Source organism: Lacerta agilis, chromosome 5 (assembly GCF_009819535.1).
Source record: "Lacerta agilis isolate rLacAgi1 chromosome 5, rLacAgi1.pri, whole genome shotgun sequence".
Taxonomy (NCBI): Eukaryota; Metazoa; Chordata; class Lepidosauria; order Squamata; family Lacertidae; genus Lacerta; species Lacerta agilis.
Window position 1 is genome coordinate 5,991,303 of NC_046316.1, and position 20,411 is coordinate 6,011,713.

Below are 20,411 nucleotides of genomic sequence, written 5' to 3' on the forward strand. Positions count from 1 at the left end.
CGCTGCCCAAATGGTCCACCCGTTGCCACCCCCAGCTCTAAGGCAGCTGAGTGGGAGGAGGCAGGCAGACTCCGGAAGCCCCACAGTGCGCCCCGCCCCTATGGGCGCCCGAACGGCTTCCTCCGCCACTGCATTTCTGCTTGTCACCAGAAGGAGTTGATTTAGCCTGAGACAACTGGATATACAGTGAGTGTTTATGCATGCAGTGGTGGGGGAAGCCTCCATGGCACCCCCTGGGGGGGGCGTGCATCATGACGCACGGCGCACAGGTGCTATGAAAGGAAAGCAGCCGCTTGTTTGCTCTACCAGTGGCTGCTCCCCCCCTTTTAAGGGCTTTTTCGGCGCTTGCCTCCGCAGCCCAGAGCTGAAAAAAAGCCCTTAAAAAGGGGAGAGGGGAAAAGCAGCCACCGGCAGAGCGAAAAAGCGGCTGCTTTCCTTCTCCCCCCCCTTTTTTAAAGGGCTTTTTCGGCGCTCGGCTGCAGAGCCGCGGCGCAGAGGCGAGGGTCGGGCCAGCAAGGAGGGGCGCTTGTCCCTGACGTGACACCCCTCCTCGCCCTGAGTGCTCACTAGAAGGACAGATCCTGAAGTTGAGGCTCCAGTACTTTGGCCACCTCATGAGAAGAGAAGACTCCCTGGAAAGACCCTGATGTTGGGAAAGATGGAGGGCACAAGGAGAAGGGGATGAGATGGTTGGACAGTGTTCTCGAAGCGACTGGCATGAGTTTGGCCCAACTGCGGGAGGCAGTGAAGGATAGGCGTGCCTGGCGTGCTCTGGTCCATGGGGTCACGAAGAGTCGGACACGACTGAACGACTGAACAACAACAACAACAACAACAAACAAGCTATAGCTTAGGGCCCCGCTTTCTTGTGGGCCTCCCCCCAAAAAAATTTAAAGGACAGAAAACCTGGATGTATATTTCCAAAATATAAGAAAAAAACAACAAATAAAATAAAACCTACATACAGCAACAGTGCTTTGTGTTGTGTAGCTTCATGAATTACCATATAGCTTATACTCAACACAAAAAACAGCGACAATTTGTTGTTGACAGCTGGAGATATAAAGGACCCCATTACCTCCAGTATCTTAGGGCCTCATCAAACCTAAATCCGGCCCTTTATGAGACGGTGCACAGCTAATGGACTGGATCCACAATCTGGCTAAAGCACATACTGTGCCCCGAAGAGCAAATGTTCTTGCTCCAGGGTTAAGAAAGGAGGGCAAAGTCTTTCGCAATCCCAAGGCAATGATCCACATGCGCAACATAGTTCCATGTGTGTGGAATACATGCAAAGGGCATTTTGCAGGAAGATGGAAGTCTCTATGGGAAACAAAGGAGCCAACGGTGTACATCTTAATCTTACCTGTCCCTAAGAACATGACGTCATACTGGCCATCTTCAGCCATGACACGATCCACCACAATCTGCGTCAGCCTGTAGTCCACATTGATTTGGGAAAACACCGGCGCTCCGGTTACTGGGTAGACTGATTTGTACATCACCGGATGGCGCCTTATGAAGCTAATGACATCGTCAGGAAAATCTCTGGTGGACTTGATGGATGGGTCGTATGTTTTGCTGGGACACTGCAGAATGAAGACACAAGAGAAAAGCTGTGATGGTTCTTCTTCTTTGCCTGCTTATAAACTTTAGAATTCCTAAATAAATAAATAAATTCCTTCCAGTAGCACCTTAGAGACCAATTAAGTTTGTTATTGGTATGAGCTTTCATGTGCATGCACACTTCTTCAGATATGCTGAAACAGAAGTCACCAGTGCATCTGAAGAAGTGTGCATGCACATGAAAGCTCACACCGATAACAAGCTTAGTTGGTCTCTAAGGTGCTACTGGAAGGAGTTTTTATTTTATTTTTTATTTTGTTTCGACTATGGCACACCAAAACGGCTACCTACCCATAACTTTGAAATTCCTGTTACAGGTGAGTAGCCATGTTGGTCTGCCATAGTAAAAAAAAAAAAAAAAAATTCTTTCCAGTAGCACCTTAGAGACCAACTAAGTTTGTTCTTGGTATGAGCTTTCGTGTGCATGCACACTTCTTCAGATACCTCTAAGTCTCTAAGGTGCTACTGGAAAGAATTTTTTTATTTTATTTTGAAATTCCTGTTTGCCTGGTTGCCCATAGTGAATAAAAAAAAATCACCTTTAGGCAACCAGGGGGAGGAACTTTGCAAAAATCAGTCCCTCTGCATAGGCCATTGATCTTCAGCTATTGGGTCAGAACCCACAATAGGATAATACTCCAATTTATGGTGGGTGACAGCAGTGGCATCACCATCCTTCTCATTAGAGTCGTCCCCCCCCCCCCCCGATTCAATCTCCCTAAGACGGAAAAGAGAGGGAAAGACAGTCTAGGAAAAACAGAAAAAAAGATGTGTGGGGATAACCAGCAACTGGGATAACCAGTAATTCCCGGAGTGCCTGCTCCCACTGGTTATGATTGGGTCCGCTGGTTATGAAGCTGAAGGTCGTGAGAAGTTGTTTGGAGTTCGTTACGCAGGTTTCTGAAGGTTCCAGAGATTCCGGAGAGGAAAGGATAGGCAGAGCAAAAAGGTGCGGCCAAAAGTAAACGGCCAAAATAAAATAAGAAGTAAGAGACTAAGAGACTGCAGTCAATGATGGAGTTGCGCTCTCCCGACTACTACTCTGTGCAGCTTGGTTTCTCTTTCGCTTTCTCTCTTGCTTGTCTCGCACAGTTGTTCTCTCTTGGCTTGTCTCGCGCACTCTACACGCCGCTACAGAGAGCAGGGGCCATTTATTGATAAACTGAACAACGTCATAACATTAACATAGACCAATCACAACATTGCATTTGGCCGAGTTTCCGGGCGGGAAACTGCTTTCCGACCGTTACCAGAGGCTTTTCTGGCGCGCTTTCCCACAAGCGCGGAGGGATCCAGGCAGCAGTAGCTAGCCGGATCTCTTTGCCTTCCGTGCAAAGCGCTGAAGGTTTTTGTGTTGCGGCAAAGTGCGGGAAGATCCAAAAACGTATTCCCACAAACATGGACAGAGTAGAAAAGAAAGGAATAGGGGGAAAAGAAAGAGAGTTGGAACAATGTGAATGATCCAATCAGGACCCACCCCACCCCCCTTGAAGTTCTGCCAGCACTTCAAGAATACTTTGGTATTACTGAAGGTAGAAATTTTTAGGACTTAAATTTTTGACTTAAGTCCCTCTGAGTTCAGCGGGGATTGCTCAAATCTAGATTGCATTTGGTCAAGACAGATGTTCAACATACTTATGAACTGTATTTCCCCCCCAATAGTTAATAGACACTGCCCCCTTGAGGCTACTCAGGAAAAGTAGTAATGTTCTGAGGAAGTGGAAACCAGCCTGCAAAAGCTTCTGCTGCAATAAATCTGTTAGTCTTTAAGGTGCCAGAAGACAGTTGCCTTTGCAGCAACAAAAGAGTAATCATATTAAAACAATATTAAAACATATGCAGACACATTGCAATAAGTCTTGTTTGTTATCCAGGCTCCCTGGATGAAATTGGTTTACAGTAGAAGAAGTCAGGCAGAAATTATGACAATATGTACAGTAAAATACAATGCTAAATTGGCGTGTGTGTGTGTGTGTGTGTGTAGCCAGCATGTGGGGAAAAAACCCTATGAATTAATTTACTTATATTTCTTTTGGCCACAAACCATCAAAATAATAATAATGTAGCATTGTAGCAAATTATATTAAAAAGCAGCTGCTTAGAGAAAACAGCAGAGAGAAAAACGAGTGCAACACAGCTATAATCAAATTTAGAGTCGAACACATGAAAATTGGGAAAGCCATTGAAGGGAAGGGCAGCGGCTATGAGCTACTTTTCCAGGACGCTTCCTGGTCTCCGTTACCAAGAAGATTGCTCTTTTTTGCAAGCATCACACAGGTTTATCTTATCGATAACCAGCACCAGTTATACCTGCAAAGATGGACTATCTGCTCACTTTAAAAATGGTGTTATATATGTGCATTCAACATTTCTGAACTCGCAGAACTGACCGCGAAACTCCGTGACCAGAGGGAGGAGAAGGTGCAAGAAGATTGGAAGAAATTCAAAGAATATTTGAAACAACGTGAAAAGCTAGATATTTGAAATTGAAATCAGTGGATATTATAGGCGATAGCATTAAAATGTTATTTTAATATAGGACATAAGAAGTTTAATTGTGATTTTTGCATTTTTCGTATTTTTGTTAAGAATAAGGTGATAGATATAAGACGATAGATAAGGATTAAGATTAGTTGTAAAAGTAGAGTCAAAATAGTTACAAAGTTACTACAGTATACTTGAAATGAACGCAGAAGAGAGGATGCGAGGAAGTCCCCCCAAGTAAGATTGTAAACAAGATGAAAATAATTAAATAGGGGTTTTATTGTTTTACATGTGTTTTATGTTTTGTATAACTTCTCTTTTTTGTTGTTTGTATTTTGTAGTTTGTATGTTGTATGTATTTTTTTTCTTTTTTCTTGTTTGTATTCTTTTTAAATACCAATAAATTCTTTATTAAAAAAAAATAGATTAAAAATAAAATTAGGATGCTAGATTAGATGGGTCGTGGGCCTGATCCAGCAGATGCTCTTCTTGTGTTCTCATGTGATTTTATACACAGAGACTTATGAGGGGAAGGAGCAATGCATTCTAGGATTGCCAGATAAAGTGGGTCCTCCATTTAAGAGGGTAGGCGTTGCGGTGCAAATCGGCTACCTGACCCAGTGTTGTGGGTGGGCAATCATTGAACAGCCACAACCCGTGATAGGTGGGTCCCGTGTTGCTGGGGTGCAATTCGACCAATGGGATGCTTTGGAAAGCAGCAACGCGGGATCTATTTAAACCCATGTGTGGCTTACGAGCTTCCTCTTTGGGCCAGTGCATCGTAACACCCACCAACCTCTCCCTATATTTAGGGCTTGTGCTTGACCTTGCTATGCCGTCGTGTGTCACCTGCTTTTGGGGCAGGGGCACGGCAGGAATTTTCCCCACTTGGCTGATTGGCTGGTGCCATTTGAGTTTCGCCAGCCGTGTAGCAAATCATCACAACTTGTAAGGTTGCGGATAGGCTCTGGTTCAGGTGAGAGGCGTGACACGTGGCGTGGCCACACTTATGCAATGACAGGATATTCTGGCAAAGGAATCCAGGGACTCACTGATTTGGCGATCCCCGAAAGGGGTCCGGCCAGTGGCCGAGTCCCGGGAACACCAGAACGGCTGTTTGGTGAACCTGCCATCAGCTGTCCCTGGTGTTCAACCTTGTCTGTCCTACGAACGTGGCTCTGGGACAGCGCTGCCTGCAAGGGTGCAGGGAGATAGTCGAACCAGAACCTATGCAACAACTCACTTGGTTGTTATCAATAAAGTTGTGGCCTAAATTCTGCCAAAAAACCAAACCAAATATCTGACTCCTGTGTGAATTTATTTTGGGGAAAGGTAAAGGGTCTAAGAGGGACACGGGTGGTGCTGTGGGTTAAACCACAGAGCCTAGGGCTTGCTGATCAGAAGGTCAGCGGTTCGAATCCCCGTGACGGGGTGAGCTCCCGTTGCTCGGTCCCAGCTCCTGCCCACCTAGTAGTTTGAAAGCATGCAGTGCAAGTAGATAAATAGGTACCGCTCCAGCGGGAAGGTAAACGGCATTTCCATGCGCTGCTCAGGTTTGCCAGAAGTGGCTTAGTCATACTGGCCACAAGACCCGGAAGCCGTACGCCGGCTCCCTCGGCCAGTAACGCGAGATGAATGCCGCAACCCCAGAGTCGGACACGACTGGACCTAATGGTCAGGGGTCCCTTTACCTTTTAAAGGGTCTAAACAGGCAAAGCACTTACAGTCCTGCAACACAAGAAGCCCATATTGGATGATGTCACATATGTTCATGGTCCCATTTCAAAGATGTTCAAGCAAGGTTGAAAGACTGTTTCATGCCCCATGTGCTAGTGGGATAAATGGGCAGCAGGGATTTTGTCTGGGGTTTCCTCTGTAAATTTTATTTTTTTTATTTTTAATAGTATTCACAGTCCAAAAGTGTAGTAGCAGGGCGTTGCCTCATACCACAAAAGAAGCGGATAAGCAATAAATAATAAGAAAAGGAAATGGCAGGGTTCCCCTGAATATAAGTACATTTTATGCTATAGAATGCTTGGGCTCACATGATACCACGAAAGGAGGGTTTGATTTACGGCATGAAATTAACGGAGTGTTTTGCTATGCAGCTTTGGGGAAAATAGGGGAGAGCTCTCCAACATCCCACAATATTCATATCACAACCAGAGCTTCTTCTCCATCCGGCTGATGAGCACTATCTCTTTAAATAATCACCGCGGCAAAAACGATGGGCCATAATGCTGAAACTATTTATCTGTGGTCTCAGTGGAGCTGCATGTTTCCAGAATCTGAGCTGTAATCTTTTCGTACTAACAAGATAATTCCCAAATTTCCTGCCAGGTGGAGCTACAACATAATCTGCGAAAGGGGAGCTGCTCCTATCTAGCAAACAGACGATTTTATAATGTGTTTAAGATGCTTCTTTTAAGCTTGCAGGCCCGCTCTGTGACACAGACCTTTTAAACAGAGAGAAAGAGGTAATTGTCTCTCAGCACATTCTTCCAATACCAAATATGCCATTTGGCAGAGAGCTCCAGCTTAAACTTTGTTAGGGCTTTGGACGAACTTCAGCACTTAAGATCTGGCGCTGCTCAAGAGAGCATTATGCATGCTGGATACGAAGCCAGGAACTGGACCGAATCTTCCCAGTTATTTGTGTCCGTTTTCAATACCCAGATGACAGCGAGAGTTGCCTGGAGGCACTTAGGTAATTCCATGGCAGGGTGCCACTTCTCTAAGTACAAGCAGGGATTCAGTGCTTGATAGGTCAGAAAACTATCTCCGATAGGATCGGGAAACGGAATAAATTTCATCAGCGGCAGCTAGTATCTGTCAGATAACATTTACAGTCACCTCATCTTTGAAATTCAACAACTATCCATTTCACTGGGGGAGAAGTAAGATGAACTAGGAGCTCTGGGCTGGATTGGACAATATTCGCACCAGTCATTTGGGATGGGCACAAGCACCTGCCTTCTCTCTCTGCCCACCGGGCACATTTCCCCCACCTGTCAGGTGTCCAGCTATGGGTGAAAAGTTTGCACGGAGCAGGTGGGCATCGATTGAAATTCACAATGATCCAAATTGCACCACTGAATCTATTTGTGCTTTCGGTCTACATGGGTTGAGCTTTTAAATTTTTAGCTTATATGCACGTTACACCCATACATTGAGAGGAGAACAGTCCTGACCAATAGGTAGGGTAAGAAGGTGCACTTTGAGTGACCCATGGGGCACAACCTTTCTCCAACAGGGGGGAAAAAAACACAACCAAAGTAGCCCATAATGAAAGGTCATTGGAGCCAGGATTTGAATCCAAACTCTAATTCTAAACAACAACAAAAATGTTATTATTTATACCTTAGCCCTCTGGCTGGGTTGTCCCAGCCACACGGGGCAGCTTCCAACACACATGAAAACATAATAAAACATTAAACATTAAAAGCTTCCCTTCAGATGTCTTCTAAAAGTTGTGTAGTTCTTTATCTCTCTGACATCTGAAGGGAGGGCACTCCACAGGGCAGGTGCCACTACCAAGAAGGCCCTCTGCCTGGTTCCCTGTAGCTTCACTTCTCACAATGAGGGAACCACCAGAAGGTTCTTGGAACTGGACTGGACATCAGTGTCCAGGCTGAGTGATGGAGGTAGAGATGTTCCTTCAGATATACAAGTATACAGCTATACTTCAAAATAAGTCTCGCTTACAGAAATGAAATGGATTTTCAAATTAGTTTTAGAACTGAAGTGTGAGACTCCCAAGCTGAAGCCCAACGTTCAGTTATGTTATAGGGTAGCCAATATGGCTTAGGCAATGCCTCCCAGAATCGACACAAATACAGACTGAGGAGTATAGTGCACACCCACTACAGACTGATTTTGAACTTCCTAGTTCAAAGCATAATTGCACATGGGTTCCACCCATAGCCCGCCCTGATCATATTTTTGTTTCGTGGCGATTTCTATGGAGAGAGACCACTTTATTTTTATTTTCCAGAGTACTATCTTATTCATTCAGCTAAGGTTACTAGCGAAACAGCATGGCTGCTCCCCTCCCTTTGAACTTGGTAAAGTTTTGGAATTGACCCTGCAATGTAAACACGCTCAAGTATGAAAAGTGGAGCTATTATGTCAAAATAGAATCTTCTGTAAACAGACTCATGCTTCTCCCTTCTTGATTCAGAGAAGCGAAAATGGGACAGTTTTGAATATTTTTTTAACGCTTAACTAACCCCAAAACAAAACTCACTACCTGAAATGTCCCTCCCCACCATTGCACATGGCTGCCCGAAAACTCTTCAGTCTCCTTAAAGTAAATAAAAAAAAACCCTTTAGAACACTTAATATAGTAATTAATATTAAAATGGATATAATTGTAATATTAATTGATATAATTGAGATTCCTGCATTGCAGGGGGTTGGACTAGATGACCCCAGGGGACCCCTTCCCACTGTATTATTCTATGAACATAAGTGTGGGGATATTTACAATGGAGTCAATCCAACAACTGATGCTTTGCTAGAAAGGCACATGGTGGGAGCTGAAGATCACAGCGTTTTCCTGTAAGTTTGCTAGAGAGGACTCTGTGAAAGACACTCTCACTGTGCCCTGACAGGTGAAGAGCACAGCTATAGATATTCTGTTACCTGCTTGGGCACATCCTCTCTCGTTCTTCTCTTCCTCTTCATCTCATCACCAAGACATAAATGTGAAGGACATCTGCATGCATGTCTGAGCTCCAATGCTCAGACACCATTTTAAGCTAGACTTAAGTAGGCTATGTCCATTTTTACCATTTTACCATTACAATTTTAAGCCTGCCTGAACAAAGCTACTGTATCTGTTACTCTTCAACAAGTATTCTGGGAGAGTAAATGCCATTTTTACCCTTCGCAGGACTGTTTGTGTGATTATTGTCTTAAGGGGGGGTGGGAGAAACCAGGAGAATCCAGTCTGCCTGAGACTATCCTGGATTACTTGAACGAAAAGAGATGCACTCTGCTGAACTCGCAAACAGGAGGAAGGAAGGATAATCTATATATATATAAATGTTCCCATTGCGTGCGCGCGTGACACCACCTTGCTCCGTAACCGCTGCACCAAACAGCATCAAATTAGCACAAAGTATAACATGACCATCGAGGAAGAATCTGGCATAATAATTTTTTAAAAAAACCACACCTGTCATGCCTAAAATATAGAATAAAGGCAAAAAAATGACGCGCCTATTATACCTCACCAGCAAAAGGAATGAAGACTCCAACAGCATCCAATAGAAAGGCAGATGGCCCGTCAACATCATCAGGCCTGGCCAGAGCAACAATGCCTGTGCCCTCACCTAAAATGGCCGCCGCAGCTTCGCATGCTCCGAGAAAAGAAAAGAAAAACACAGAGCAGGAGGCATGCCTGAGAGGTTGCAGAGTAAGACCAGCTCTGAGGGGATTGTGTCGCTGGGGTGCGTGATTTGGGGACTGGGTGATTTTGGGACTGGGGTGGGGGAGAATGCTCTTTAAGGTCGCCAGTGCCCTCACCTAAAATGGCCGCCGCAGCTTTGCATGTAAAATGCATCTCTGGGTTATTTGTGGGGCATAGGAATTAGTTCATTCCCCCCCAAAAAAATATAGTCCGGCCTACCACATGGTCTGAGGGAAAGTGGACCGGCCCATGGCTGAAAAAGGTTGCTGACCCCTGCTGTAAAGGGACAGGGAAGAATGAAAACAGGAGCTTCCAGAATACTCTCGGGGTCAGGAGAATTAAAAAACAAAAACAAAACAAAAACAAAAAAAACCACAGCAACGCGTGGCCGGGCCAGCTAGTATCTAATAAATATGTCCTCTCCTAGCATCTATCCACATCCCTACAGTAAGAAGGGCCTTCTGGATCAAGCCAATCACCTGTCTCATGCAGTATCCTGTTCTCATAGTGGCCAACTAAACACCCCATTGGGAAATTGGCAAGCAGGACTCGAGCTAGCCAGACCCAAACCACTAGGGATTCCAAGAAACAGGTATTCAGAGACACGTTGTCTGGTAGCACATATTACAAAATGGATGCAAACCCAGCATCTTCAGCAACATTCATTACCTGTAGGGGCAACTGGGTGAAAGTATGGGAGGGAAGCAGTTTACTGGCATTGTGTGTCCTGGGTTGGACAACTTCCACCCCTTTAGATGTTGCTGGGCTCCCACTGCCTGCATACCCAGGCAGTAATGCCAGGGATTAGGGGCAAGGCAACCACTCCTTGAATTACACATTTAACTTCTGGAGACTTGTGAGCCAGCGATGAAATTTGAAGACCTGTCGCCGTGCATGTTTGGACCCCCTCAACATTTCTCCAAAGCAGATACCAGAAAAATAGAGGCCGCCACTGGTAAATACGGACTGTAGGAGAGGTCTTTGGACCAGGATCAGGAAAATGTAACTGCTGGGAACAATTCTGCTGTTATAGTTGGCAAGGCTGATCCTTTCAACAGCCATCTCTTGACAGTCACACAGTTTACCCAGAGCAAAGGAATGAAATGTGGAGTATCTTTCTTCTCCACCCAAGGAACTGCTGACTTTCCAGTCGCTAAGTACCAGCTGTTGAAACCAATTCTGTCCGCCCAGAGTGACTGAACGACCCTTCCTGATGTCTTTGGGTGGTGCAGAAGTAGGTGGCCAGAACGCAAGTGAACAAGGCTGCCTTTCAGCAGACTCTGAGTTCATGTCCTGCCAAATGTCAGGGGCAAATGCGGGAGTCTCCTCCCAGTCCCTGGTGGGCTTTAGTGTGCATCCAAAATGCCAAATGTTGACCTCAGAGGAGAACATGGAAGCTTGCCTAGTACTGTGAACATCAACTATGATGAACCTCAGGAAGGAGAAGGGGCAGAGGAACACAAGAGGAGCCCTGCTGGTAAGCCCAAGCTACGGTACATCTAGTCCACTATTTAGCTTCCAATAGAGGCCAGTCAGATGCCACCTGGAAGTTCTCAAGCAGGATGTGAAACCAAATCCCCTCCCTTCCTGTCTGCTTCCCAGCAGCAGATAAGGTCTCTGAAGCTGGAAGTTTCATTTTAGTGCATACCCATGGACAGAAGTATCTTCCAAAAAACCATATAACCCCTTTACAAGCCACATCCTCTTGGGAGATCAAACTCCTTAACTATAGTTCTAGATTCAGGTAGGTAACTGTGTTGGTCTGACGCAGTCGAAATATATTAAAAAAAAATTAAAAATTGTCCAGTAGCACCTTAGAGACCAACTAAGTTTGTTCTGGGTATAAGCTTTCGTGTGCATGCACATGTCTTCAGATACACTGAAACGTAGAACCATGGAAGGAACCACATTGAGCTGCCTGACTAGAATCCTTAACTATGGGTTTGTGAAGAAGTATTTTCTCTCAACTGTCCATAAAGTACTGTCCATCCATTTGGTTGAATCGGGGCTGGCATGGTGCTTGAGAGAGAGGGCAGCAGCAGCTGCGCTGTGGCAACAATGAGATGATGGGAAGTTGAGATGATGGCAGCTGAAGCCACATAGAATCATAGAATCATAGAGTTGGAAGAGACCACAAGGGCCATCCAGTCCAACCCCCTGCCAAGCAGGAAACACCATCAAAGCATTCCTGACATCATCTCGTTTCTCTCTGGTCGGGGGACAGAGGGTGGCGCTTGCGGGGGGGGGGGGACTGTCTTCATGCCACTCCTTGGTGTGTGGAGTGCCGCAGGGCGCAATGCTCTCCCTGATGCTTTTCAACATCTTTATGCGCCCCCTCGGCCAGCTTGTCCGGAGCTTTGGTTTGGGTTGCCATCTGTATGCTGATGACACCCAACTCTATCTGTTGATGGACGGCCACCCTGACTTGGCCCCAGACACACTGACCAGATGTTTGGAAGCTGTGGCTGGATGGCTACGTGGGAGCCGGTTGAATTTAAATCCTTCGAAGACAGAGGTCCTTTGGCTGGGTCAGGATGACATGGGATTGGAGGGCCAACTCCCATCCCTTGCGGGGGCGCAATTAGTCCCAGCACCGTCCGTTAAGAGTTTGGGTGTAATCTTCAACACCTCCCTTTCTATGGAGGCGCAGGTTGCAGCTATAACAAAGGCGGCATTTTTTCATCTCCGCCAAACTAAGCAGTTGGCTCCCTACCTCTCTCGCCCTGACTTCACCACTGTGATCCATGCGACAGTCACCTCCAGGCTTGATTATTGTAACAAACTCTACGTGGGGCTGCCCTTGAGACTGATCCAGAAACTCCAGCGGGTGCAGAATGCCGCGGCGAGACTCCTTACGGGGTCCTTGACGCAGGATCACATTCACCCAATGCTATACCAGCTGCACTGGCTCCCGGTGGAGTACAGGATCAGGTTTAAGGTGCTGGTTTTAACCTTTAAAGCCCTATACGGCCTAGGACCCTCATACCTACGGGACTGCCTCTCCTGGTATGTCCCACAGAGGACCTTATGGTCTTCAAATAAAAACATATTGGAGATCCTGGGCCAAGGGGAGGTTAGGCTGGCCTCGACCACAGCCAGGGCCTTTTCGGCCATGGCCCCGATCTGGTGGAACACTCTGTCACAAGAGACTAGGGCCCTGTGGGACTTGACATCTTTCCGCAGGGCCTGCAAGACGGAGCTGTAATCCTCATAGAACTCTAACCCAATGGCTGCCATTAATTTGATTCTGAATTGATTCTAGAATATTTTAATTAATTGACGGTGCGATTTTATGTACACTGTGCTATTTTTACCTGTTGTTAGCCGCTCTGAGCCCAGCTTTGGCTGGGGAGGGCAGGATACAATTTTTTTTTTGTGATTATGATTATTCTCGAAGCGACTAGCATGAGTTTGGCCAAACTGCGGAAGGTAGTGGAGGATAGGGGTGCCTGGCGTGCTCTGGTCCATGGGGTCACAAAGAGTCGGACACGACTGAACGACTGAACAACAACAACATGATTATTCTCTTCAGAGAGCTGGGATGTAGGTGATCTGCCTCTGTAATATGCACAATATTGAAATGCTTTTTTTAAAAAAAACATGTGTGTGTGTGTGTGTGTGTGTGTGATGACAAAATGTGGTTTATTCTGCCTCTGAGCACTGGCTGGCTGGGCTTAACAAACGGCATCAGGAGTTGTTGCCTCAATGGAAGCCTCCGAGGTCACACCTGGTGCTATCGTGGTATCCCACACCACAGGCAAATATTATACCATCTTGGCATTCCAAACTCCACCCACAGTTTCACCACAGCTGAAAAGACATTAGGGATGTGGGTTTGTCGCCACTAATTGCTTCGAATCAACCTCTAATTATGCGCTGGCAAAGAACCAGATGTGCTCTGAACACAAACCATTTCTAACTACCCGAGATCACCACCTGGACATTTGAAATATGTCCCTTGACGATCTTAAGCTAGATTGAGTTTGGACTTGCCCATAGATTGAACTGAAGAAGCTTCCACCTGAAACCATTGTGTCTTGACAGAGAATGAAGCTTCTCTGTGATTTGAACCTAGAAAAAGACGCGCAAGCTCTCAAAATGTGACCTTCACAGATTGTTGTTGTTCAGTCGTTCAGTCGTGTCTGACTCTTCGTGACCCCATGGACCAGAGCACGCCAGGCACGCCTATCCTTCACTGCCTCCCACAGTTTGGCCAAACTCATGCCAGTCGCTTCGAGAACACTGTCCAACCATCTCATCCTCTGTCGTCCCCTTCTCCTTGTGCCCTCCATCTTTCCCAACATCAAGGTCTTTTCCAGGGAGTCTTCTCTTCTCATGAGGTGGCCAAAGTACTGGAGCCTCAACTTCAGGATCTGTTCTTCTAGTGAGCACTCAGGGCTGATTTCTTTGAGAATGGATAGGCTTGACCTTCACAGATGCTCCTTCTCAAATTCTTTTTTGTTTTTCATACAGGCACAGATTTTTCATAAAGGCGCAAATGCTATTAGTTACAAGCTGAAAGTGAATCCTGGCAAAGCAGGAATCAACAGATACGAAAGTTTCAAGGAACAGTATATAGTCCAGATATAGCAAGTCAGGTGAAGACTTATGCAAGTATCTAAGGGACAAGTCCATTCAGTTGTTATAGTCCTCACATGGAGACGGTCTAAAGTCATCACCATGGGATGGCAACTCCATGTGAAGGTCCTAAAGTTTGACCATCGTTTACCATGTGGTTCAATAAAATTTTGAGTCAAGAGTCAGAAGGCAGCAGTGCATGAAAATGTTCTTTAAAATGACCGTACCAGACAGGTTTCTGTTTGCTATTGTTGTTCAGTCGTTCAGTCGTGTCTGACTCTTTGTGACCCCATGGACCAGAGCACGCCAGGCACGCCTATCTTTCACTGCCTCCCGCAGTTTGGCCAAACTCATGCTAGTCGCTTCGAGAACACTGTCCAACCATCTCATCCTCTGCTGTCCCCTTCTCCTTGTGCCCTCCATCTTTCCCAACATCAGGGTCTTTTCTGTTTGCTGTATTGCAATTATTTCCCACCATGTTTCCAAAGCAGGCTTCTTGCAAGCCTAGATTCCTCAACATCCAAGCACTGATCAGAGCTGCATAGCTCCAGCAAAGCATTTGCCTTGTGTGTCTACAGACACACAACCAACCACCCCCAGAATCTGTGGCAACATGAACAACAATTGTTGTCTTTTAAGGAACCCTCAAAGGGTTTTGCAGGAGAAAATCAGTCTCTGTAAGACTGAAAACTGACAGTGTGAAGCTGCTTCATTGAGCACTACACTTAAACACATCTCATATCTCATTGGCTTTCCTTGAAATTACCCATTAATTCATTTGTTTATCTCTTTGACATCTGATGGGAGGGCGTTCCACAGGGCGGGCGCCACTACCGAGAAGGCCCTGTGCCTTGTAAATAAAATAAATAGCATGACATTCAAGTTCCCACTCAAATTTTACCTAAAACAAGCAAGTAAATTTGGTGTCTCTCTTCCTTAGCAAATGAATTCATGGGTAATTTCAAGGAAAGCCATTGAGATAAGAGATGTGTTTAAGTGTAGTGCTCAACGAAGCAGCTTGGCTCTGTCGGTTTTCAGTCTGATGGCACTTCAGATTTTCGTGGGGAGGGCTCCATGTTTGACTGCATGCTCACCAAAACCAAACTTCCCCACACAAAGAAAAATAGTGCGTTGTCAATAAGGCTCAGGTGAAGGGCTCCCCCAGATACCCTCGCTTTCTTAGTGCAAGCTTCTACAACATTGATGCAGTCCAGGGATGGTTCTTGATTCCGCTGAATGTATATATTTGCTGTGTCAAAAAAGCAGGGCGTGTGCAACCGAGAGAATCAGAGGAATGTAAGAAAATCAAACTTGCACTAACTCTGCTGATTTTTAGTCGCAAGAGGAATGGTAATACTCATATGGAAAACAGTCAGGAAGCAAACTGGTCAAGGACCAAATTCCCCCACCCACCCCCCCCACCACCCCCCGACAAAAAGAAATATTTTCATAAAAGATCCTGATCCTGAGCTGAGCCAAACTGTTAGTTCAGGTGGCAAGTGGAATCAGCTAGAACTCTGTTTGACGTTTGCTCTGCACCCTCTGCTACGGCTTGCCGTATCATTTTCCCTCCAATGCATTTGCGCTGTTGACAGTAAGAAAAACTAGGAAAGAGAATCTGGAGAATTACAGGGGTGGGGAGAAGAAAAGAGGATTGTTGAATGACCTCCCGTTGGCATCACTTGCTAAATAACTAGCAAGCATGAAATGCGACAAGATTTACAATGTTCGGGAAACCTGCTATGTAATCAGCAATGATTCATATCGTAGAAAAATTAAAAAACCAGAATAGATTTGGGCTGGGCAAAGAGGAGGTTTGTGCAACAGAAACACACAAACAGGGAAACATTCTTCTCAGCTGAGACAAGCCGATTACACTGAGAAGATCAGGGGAACATCTAACTGGAGAAACAAGCAAGACATTAACTGAGACAGGATCAAGGGCAACACCAAAATTAGTCAAAAAGGAGAGAGAGAAAAACTTGCGGGGAACTGAAAGGTGGTGTGCAAATGTTCTAAAAAAAATTATAGCAGCCGGAGAGGCAGCTGGAATGGAGAAAAGTGGGAGGTCTCTTTCCCCCTGCAGGATAGAGAACTCCTCTATCTCACCTTCTGACACATCAAAGGGTATAAAAAGAAAGGTGAGTCAGAGAGACGGTGCTAAATTATCCTTTCAAAATAGAGGACATGCAAGCATATGAACCAGAAGCCTTGTGCAGATGTTCATGTTTATGGAGTGTAGACATGGATATTGGCAGGGAGGGAGTGGCGGACAAATCAGGGCTGGAACTCCTGGGTTCTCCCCTCCATATGTTCTAGGGCTCATGTGCAAAAGGGTTGATACAGAAGTGATGCACATTTTGCACAGAATAGGAAGCTGTGCACATGAGGTCTTAAGCATGTGGTGGCATGATTCACAGAGGGCAGGCCCATGCATGCTCAGTTGCAAGGAGCACCTACAGTCATAAGTCACTATAGGCCGGTCAGAGAAAATTCACCAGTCTTTTGACTGATTCTTCTACCCTACACATATTTGTATGCAATTTTTGCATAGCTGTAAGGACGTTCAGTGGTTGCTCATGAGTAAAAGCCAAAACGCAGAACTTCTAAGCTAATTTCTTTATTATGCACAACTATGTACAGAGGAGCTAAAAACAAACGTCCATCTCATCCATCTGCAGATCCCTGGAATGAGGACTTCCGACACTTTGTCCAGCAAAACAGGCGTGGAATCCTGAACCCCCGCCTCCCTCTTTCACGTCCTTCCTGCCTCCTGTCTCTGAGCGTGGGAACCTGACTCCTCTCCCAGCTCTTCCCACGGTGTTGAAGCTCTATCATCCTCGCAGAGCCTTTGCATCGTCTTCCTGCCTCTCTTCCACCCTCCTTGCTAGAGGAATGATTGCTTCCTGTGCTGTCTGGGGAGGTGGAGCTAGAAAGCAGCTTGGGAGGTTCTCTGTATCGCAGATACTCCCGCGACCCTTCTAGCCTCGGGGAGGGGGGTTTCCTGACAATAATGTACACATGGAGACTATTTTTTTGCATGTTCTTTTCACCTGTATATAAATGCTTACGCCCACTTTACATTTTATATGCATTTTTGTGCACGCCACTTGGCTGAGAACGGCACCGCACCATTTGGAGAAGGGCAAACCCTGAAGGATGCTTGTGTTTCGATTTGTGTGCTTTTTCAGAAAGTGTGACTGCGATAGGTTTGCCTTTAAATGTGAACTGAATTGGCTTCTCCTCCATCCCTAATTGTAACTTGGAAATCCAGAGTGAGGGGACTGAGAGTCAGTTGGTGGGAAGGGAGGTGGCTCCTAAATTTCGCACCCTGGTCTGCAATAACTAAACATTTTTATTTTATTTTTTGGATTCAGGCAGAACACAGTATCCCTTGGTTATTTGTGAGACTAAATTTTGGGTGTGAATATTGTTGTGCCACTGATGAAAACAATGATCACAAACCATTCTTAGGGCTGGTTCTATCAGCTTCGCTAACTCTTGGACAGACGTAAGCAAAGAAGAGAGAAGAGAGAAAAAGATGGAATGAGCATCATGCTGTGCGCTGGAAAGCTTTGCCAGTGTTGGTTTCTTTTTCAGAGGCATTCACATTCCCCTGGGCGATGCAAGAGGGGGACACAAGTGGCTTCCCCAAACCAATAAGCTTGCCCCCCTTTCCCCATTGCTGGACTCCTGTCATTGACATATACTCCCCCCCCCCCCCGAGAACAACTCACCCACCTAGAAATATACATTGCCTCTTCCACGCCCCCACCCTCCTCCTTCACAATCCCAGCCAGCAGTACAGCAATTGGTCATCTTGCCAGATGAGCTAGTGTGCTGTAGTGGTTAAGAGCGGTAGACCCGTAATCTGGTGAACCGGGTTCGTGTCTCCACTCCTCCACATGCAGTTGCTGGGTGACCTTGGGCTAGTCACACTTCTTTGAAGTCTCTCAACCCCACTCACCTCACAGAGTGTCTGTCGTGGAGGAGGAAGGGAAAGGAGATTGTTAGCTGCTTTGAGACTGCTTCGGGTAGTGATAAAGCGGGATATCAAATCCAAACTCTTCCTCTTCTTCTTCTTGCACGTACCAGCCCATATAGTTCACGTTATTTTGCACAACAGCTGTTTGGGGAGGCTTAAAGAATTATTAATTGAATTATGGTGCTGGAGGAGACTCTTGAGAGTCCCGTGGTCTGCAAGAAGATCAAACCTATCCATTCTGAAAGAAATCAGCCCTGAGTGCTCACTGGAAGGACTGATCCTGAAGCTGAGGCTCCAATACTTTGGCCACCTCATGAGAAGAGAAGACTCCCTGGAAAAGACCCTGATGTTGGGAAAGATGGAGGGCACAAGGAGAAGGGGACGACAGAGGATGAGATGGTTGGACAGTGTTCTTTAAGGTACTAACATGAGTTTGGCCAAACTGTGGGAGGCAGTGGAAGACAGGAGTGCCTGGCATGCTCTGGTCATGAAGAGTCGGACACGACTGAATGACTGAACAACAACAAAGAATCTAAGAAATTCTTCTTCCAAAGCTCAGCTCCGAAGAGGGAAATATGCATTTGCATTGAAAGCAGCGAAACCACCTCAAAGTCAGCCCCAAAGAACAGGCAGGTTTTCAGCCGTTTCCATTGGCTGTGGCCTCTTAAGTAGCACCAGAGGGCAGACAAGTGTTGCTCAGGGAGCAACTGAGAGGCTGAGCAGTGTGCTTGCTCCATGTGGCACCATGCCGTCCGTTTTGAGGCTAAGTTAGCAGGAGTTTCCCTCTGACACGAAGTGCCACATATTTAGTCAAAGATGAAATTTCAGAGTGCTCTCCCACAGCACATGTACTTTGCAACACTATTTACTTGGGAGATGAAGCCCGCTGAACAGAACATACCCCGCCCCCCTGCTTCTGTGTAAAAGAGGGCTAAGAAATGCCTCAAGGAAGTGAACTGCATCTCTGGCAATTACACATGAGAGAAAATGTATTTCACAGCAAATTAGTTTGTTGTGCTTAATATGCTACCAGATGCTTAGGAACTTTAAACAAGGAAGAACTTTCTTCCTTTCTGGGTAGTTCCAACACTCTCAATGAAGCAGCTTTTGGTTTTTGCTGAGGGTTGTTGTTTTTTTACACAGCCAAGACAACGAATCCAGCGTCATACCATCCCTAGGAAACTTTAATGCACACACAAACACACACAAATAATATTAATGGGATACAATATTGACAGCTGGGATAGCTCAGTCAGTAGAACATGAGACTCTCAATCTCAGGGTTGTAGGTTTGAGCCCCATGTTGGACACAATAGCCCTGCATTGCAGGGGGTTAGACTAGATGGCCCTTGGGGTCCCTTCCAACTCTACAAATTCTACGATCCTGTCCCTGATTACTTCCCACTTTAAATAGCTACATCTGTACCTATCCTTTCATGAAGTAACTGCCCATCTGCCCACTCCTGAACTTTACCAAGCATTAAAAAAATAAATACTCCAAGTATAAGGGATAAATTTGGAATACTGATCAGGGTCCTGGTCAGTGATCAATAAGTGTCTAAATCACCGAGCCTCTTGGGCTTGCTGATTGGAAGGTCGGCAGTTCGAATCCCCGGAACAGGGTGAGCTCCCATTGTTCTGTCCCAGCTCCTGCCAACCTAGCAGTTCGAAAGCACGCCAGTGCAAGTAGATAAATAGGTACCGCTGTGGCGGGAAGGTAAACGGCGTTTCCATGCGCTCTGGTTTCCGTCATGCTGTTCCATTGCGTCAGAAGTGGCTTAGACATGCTGGCCACATGACCCGGAAAGCTGTCTGTGGACAAACGATGGCTCCCTCGGCCTGAAAGCGAGATGAGCGCCGCACCCCATAGTCACCTTTGACTGGACTTAACCATCCGGAGTCCTTTACTTTTCCAGCCATGGATCTGGAGGCTTGTTTCAAGCAATAAACGCCTGAAGCCATATAAAATCCTTGGTCCAGAAGCTTTGAGGCAACATGAACATGTTCAACATGGAAAGTTATTCAGTTCCCCTGTTAACCATGCAACATTTTCAGACTATCTCCCAATCAGTGCCTTTAAAATGGATTTGGGGTATCTGTGTATATAGTGGTTAGAGTGTTGGACTAGGATTTGGGAGATGAGGGTTCAAATCTCCCACCCAGACATAAAGCTCAGTGGGCGGCCTTGGACCAGGGACTGCCTCCTCTCAGACTGACCTACCTCACAGCTGTGTTGGCCTGCCATATTCAAAACAAAATAAATAATAATAATAATAAATTCCTTCCAGTAGCAACTGGAAAGAATTTTTTTTATTTTTTATAAAA

The 20,411-nt window shown here is 45.9% G+C and overlaps 1 protein-coding gene across 1 annotated transcript in view; it reads right to left on the reverse strand.

Annotated features, from left to right (window-relative positions):
* SEMA3D (semaphorin 3D) overlaps positions 1–20,411 on the reverse strand; it is a 203,712-nt gene that overhangs the window by 35,073 nt on the left and 148,228 nt on the right. The window contains exon 12 of the mRNA XM_033148347.1: positions 1,367–1,589. Coding sequence (XP_033004238.1) covers positions 1,367–1,589 — 223 coding nt within the window. The remainder of the gene's footprint in view (positions 1–1,366; positions 1,590–20,411) is intronic.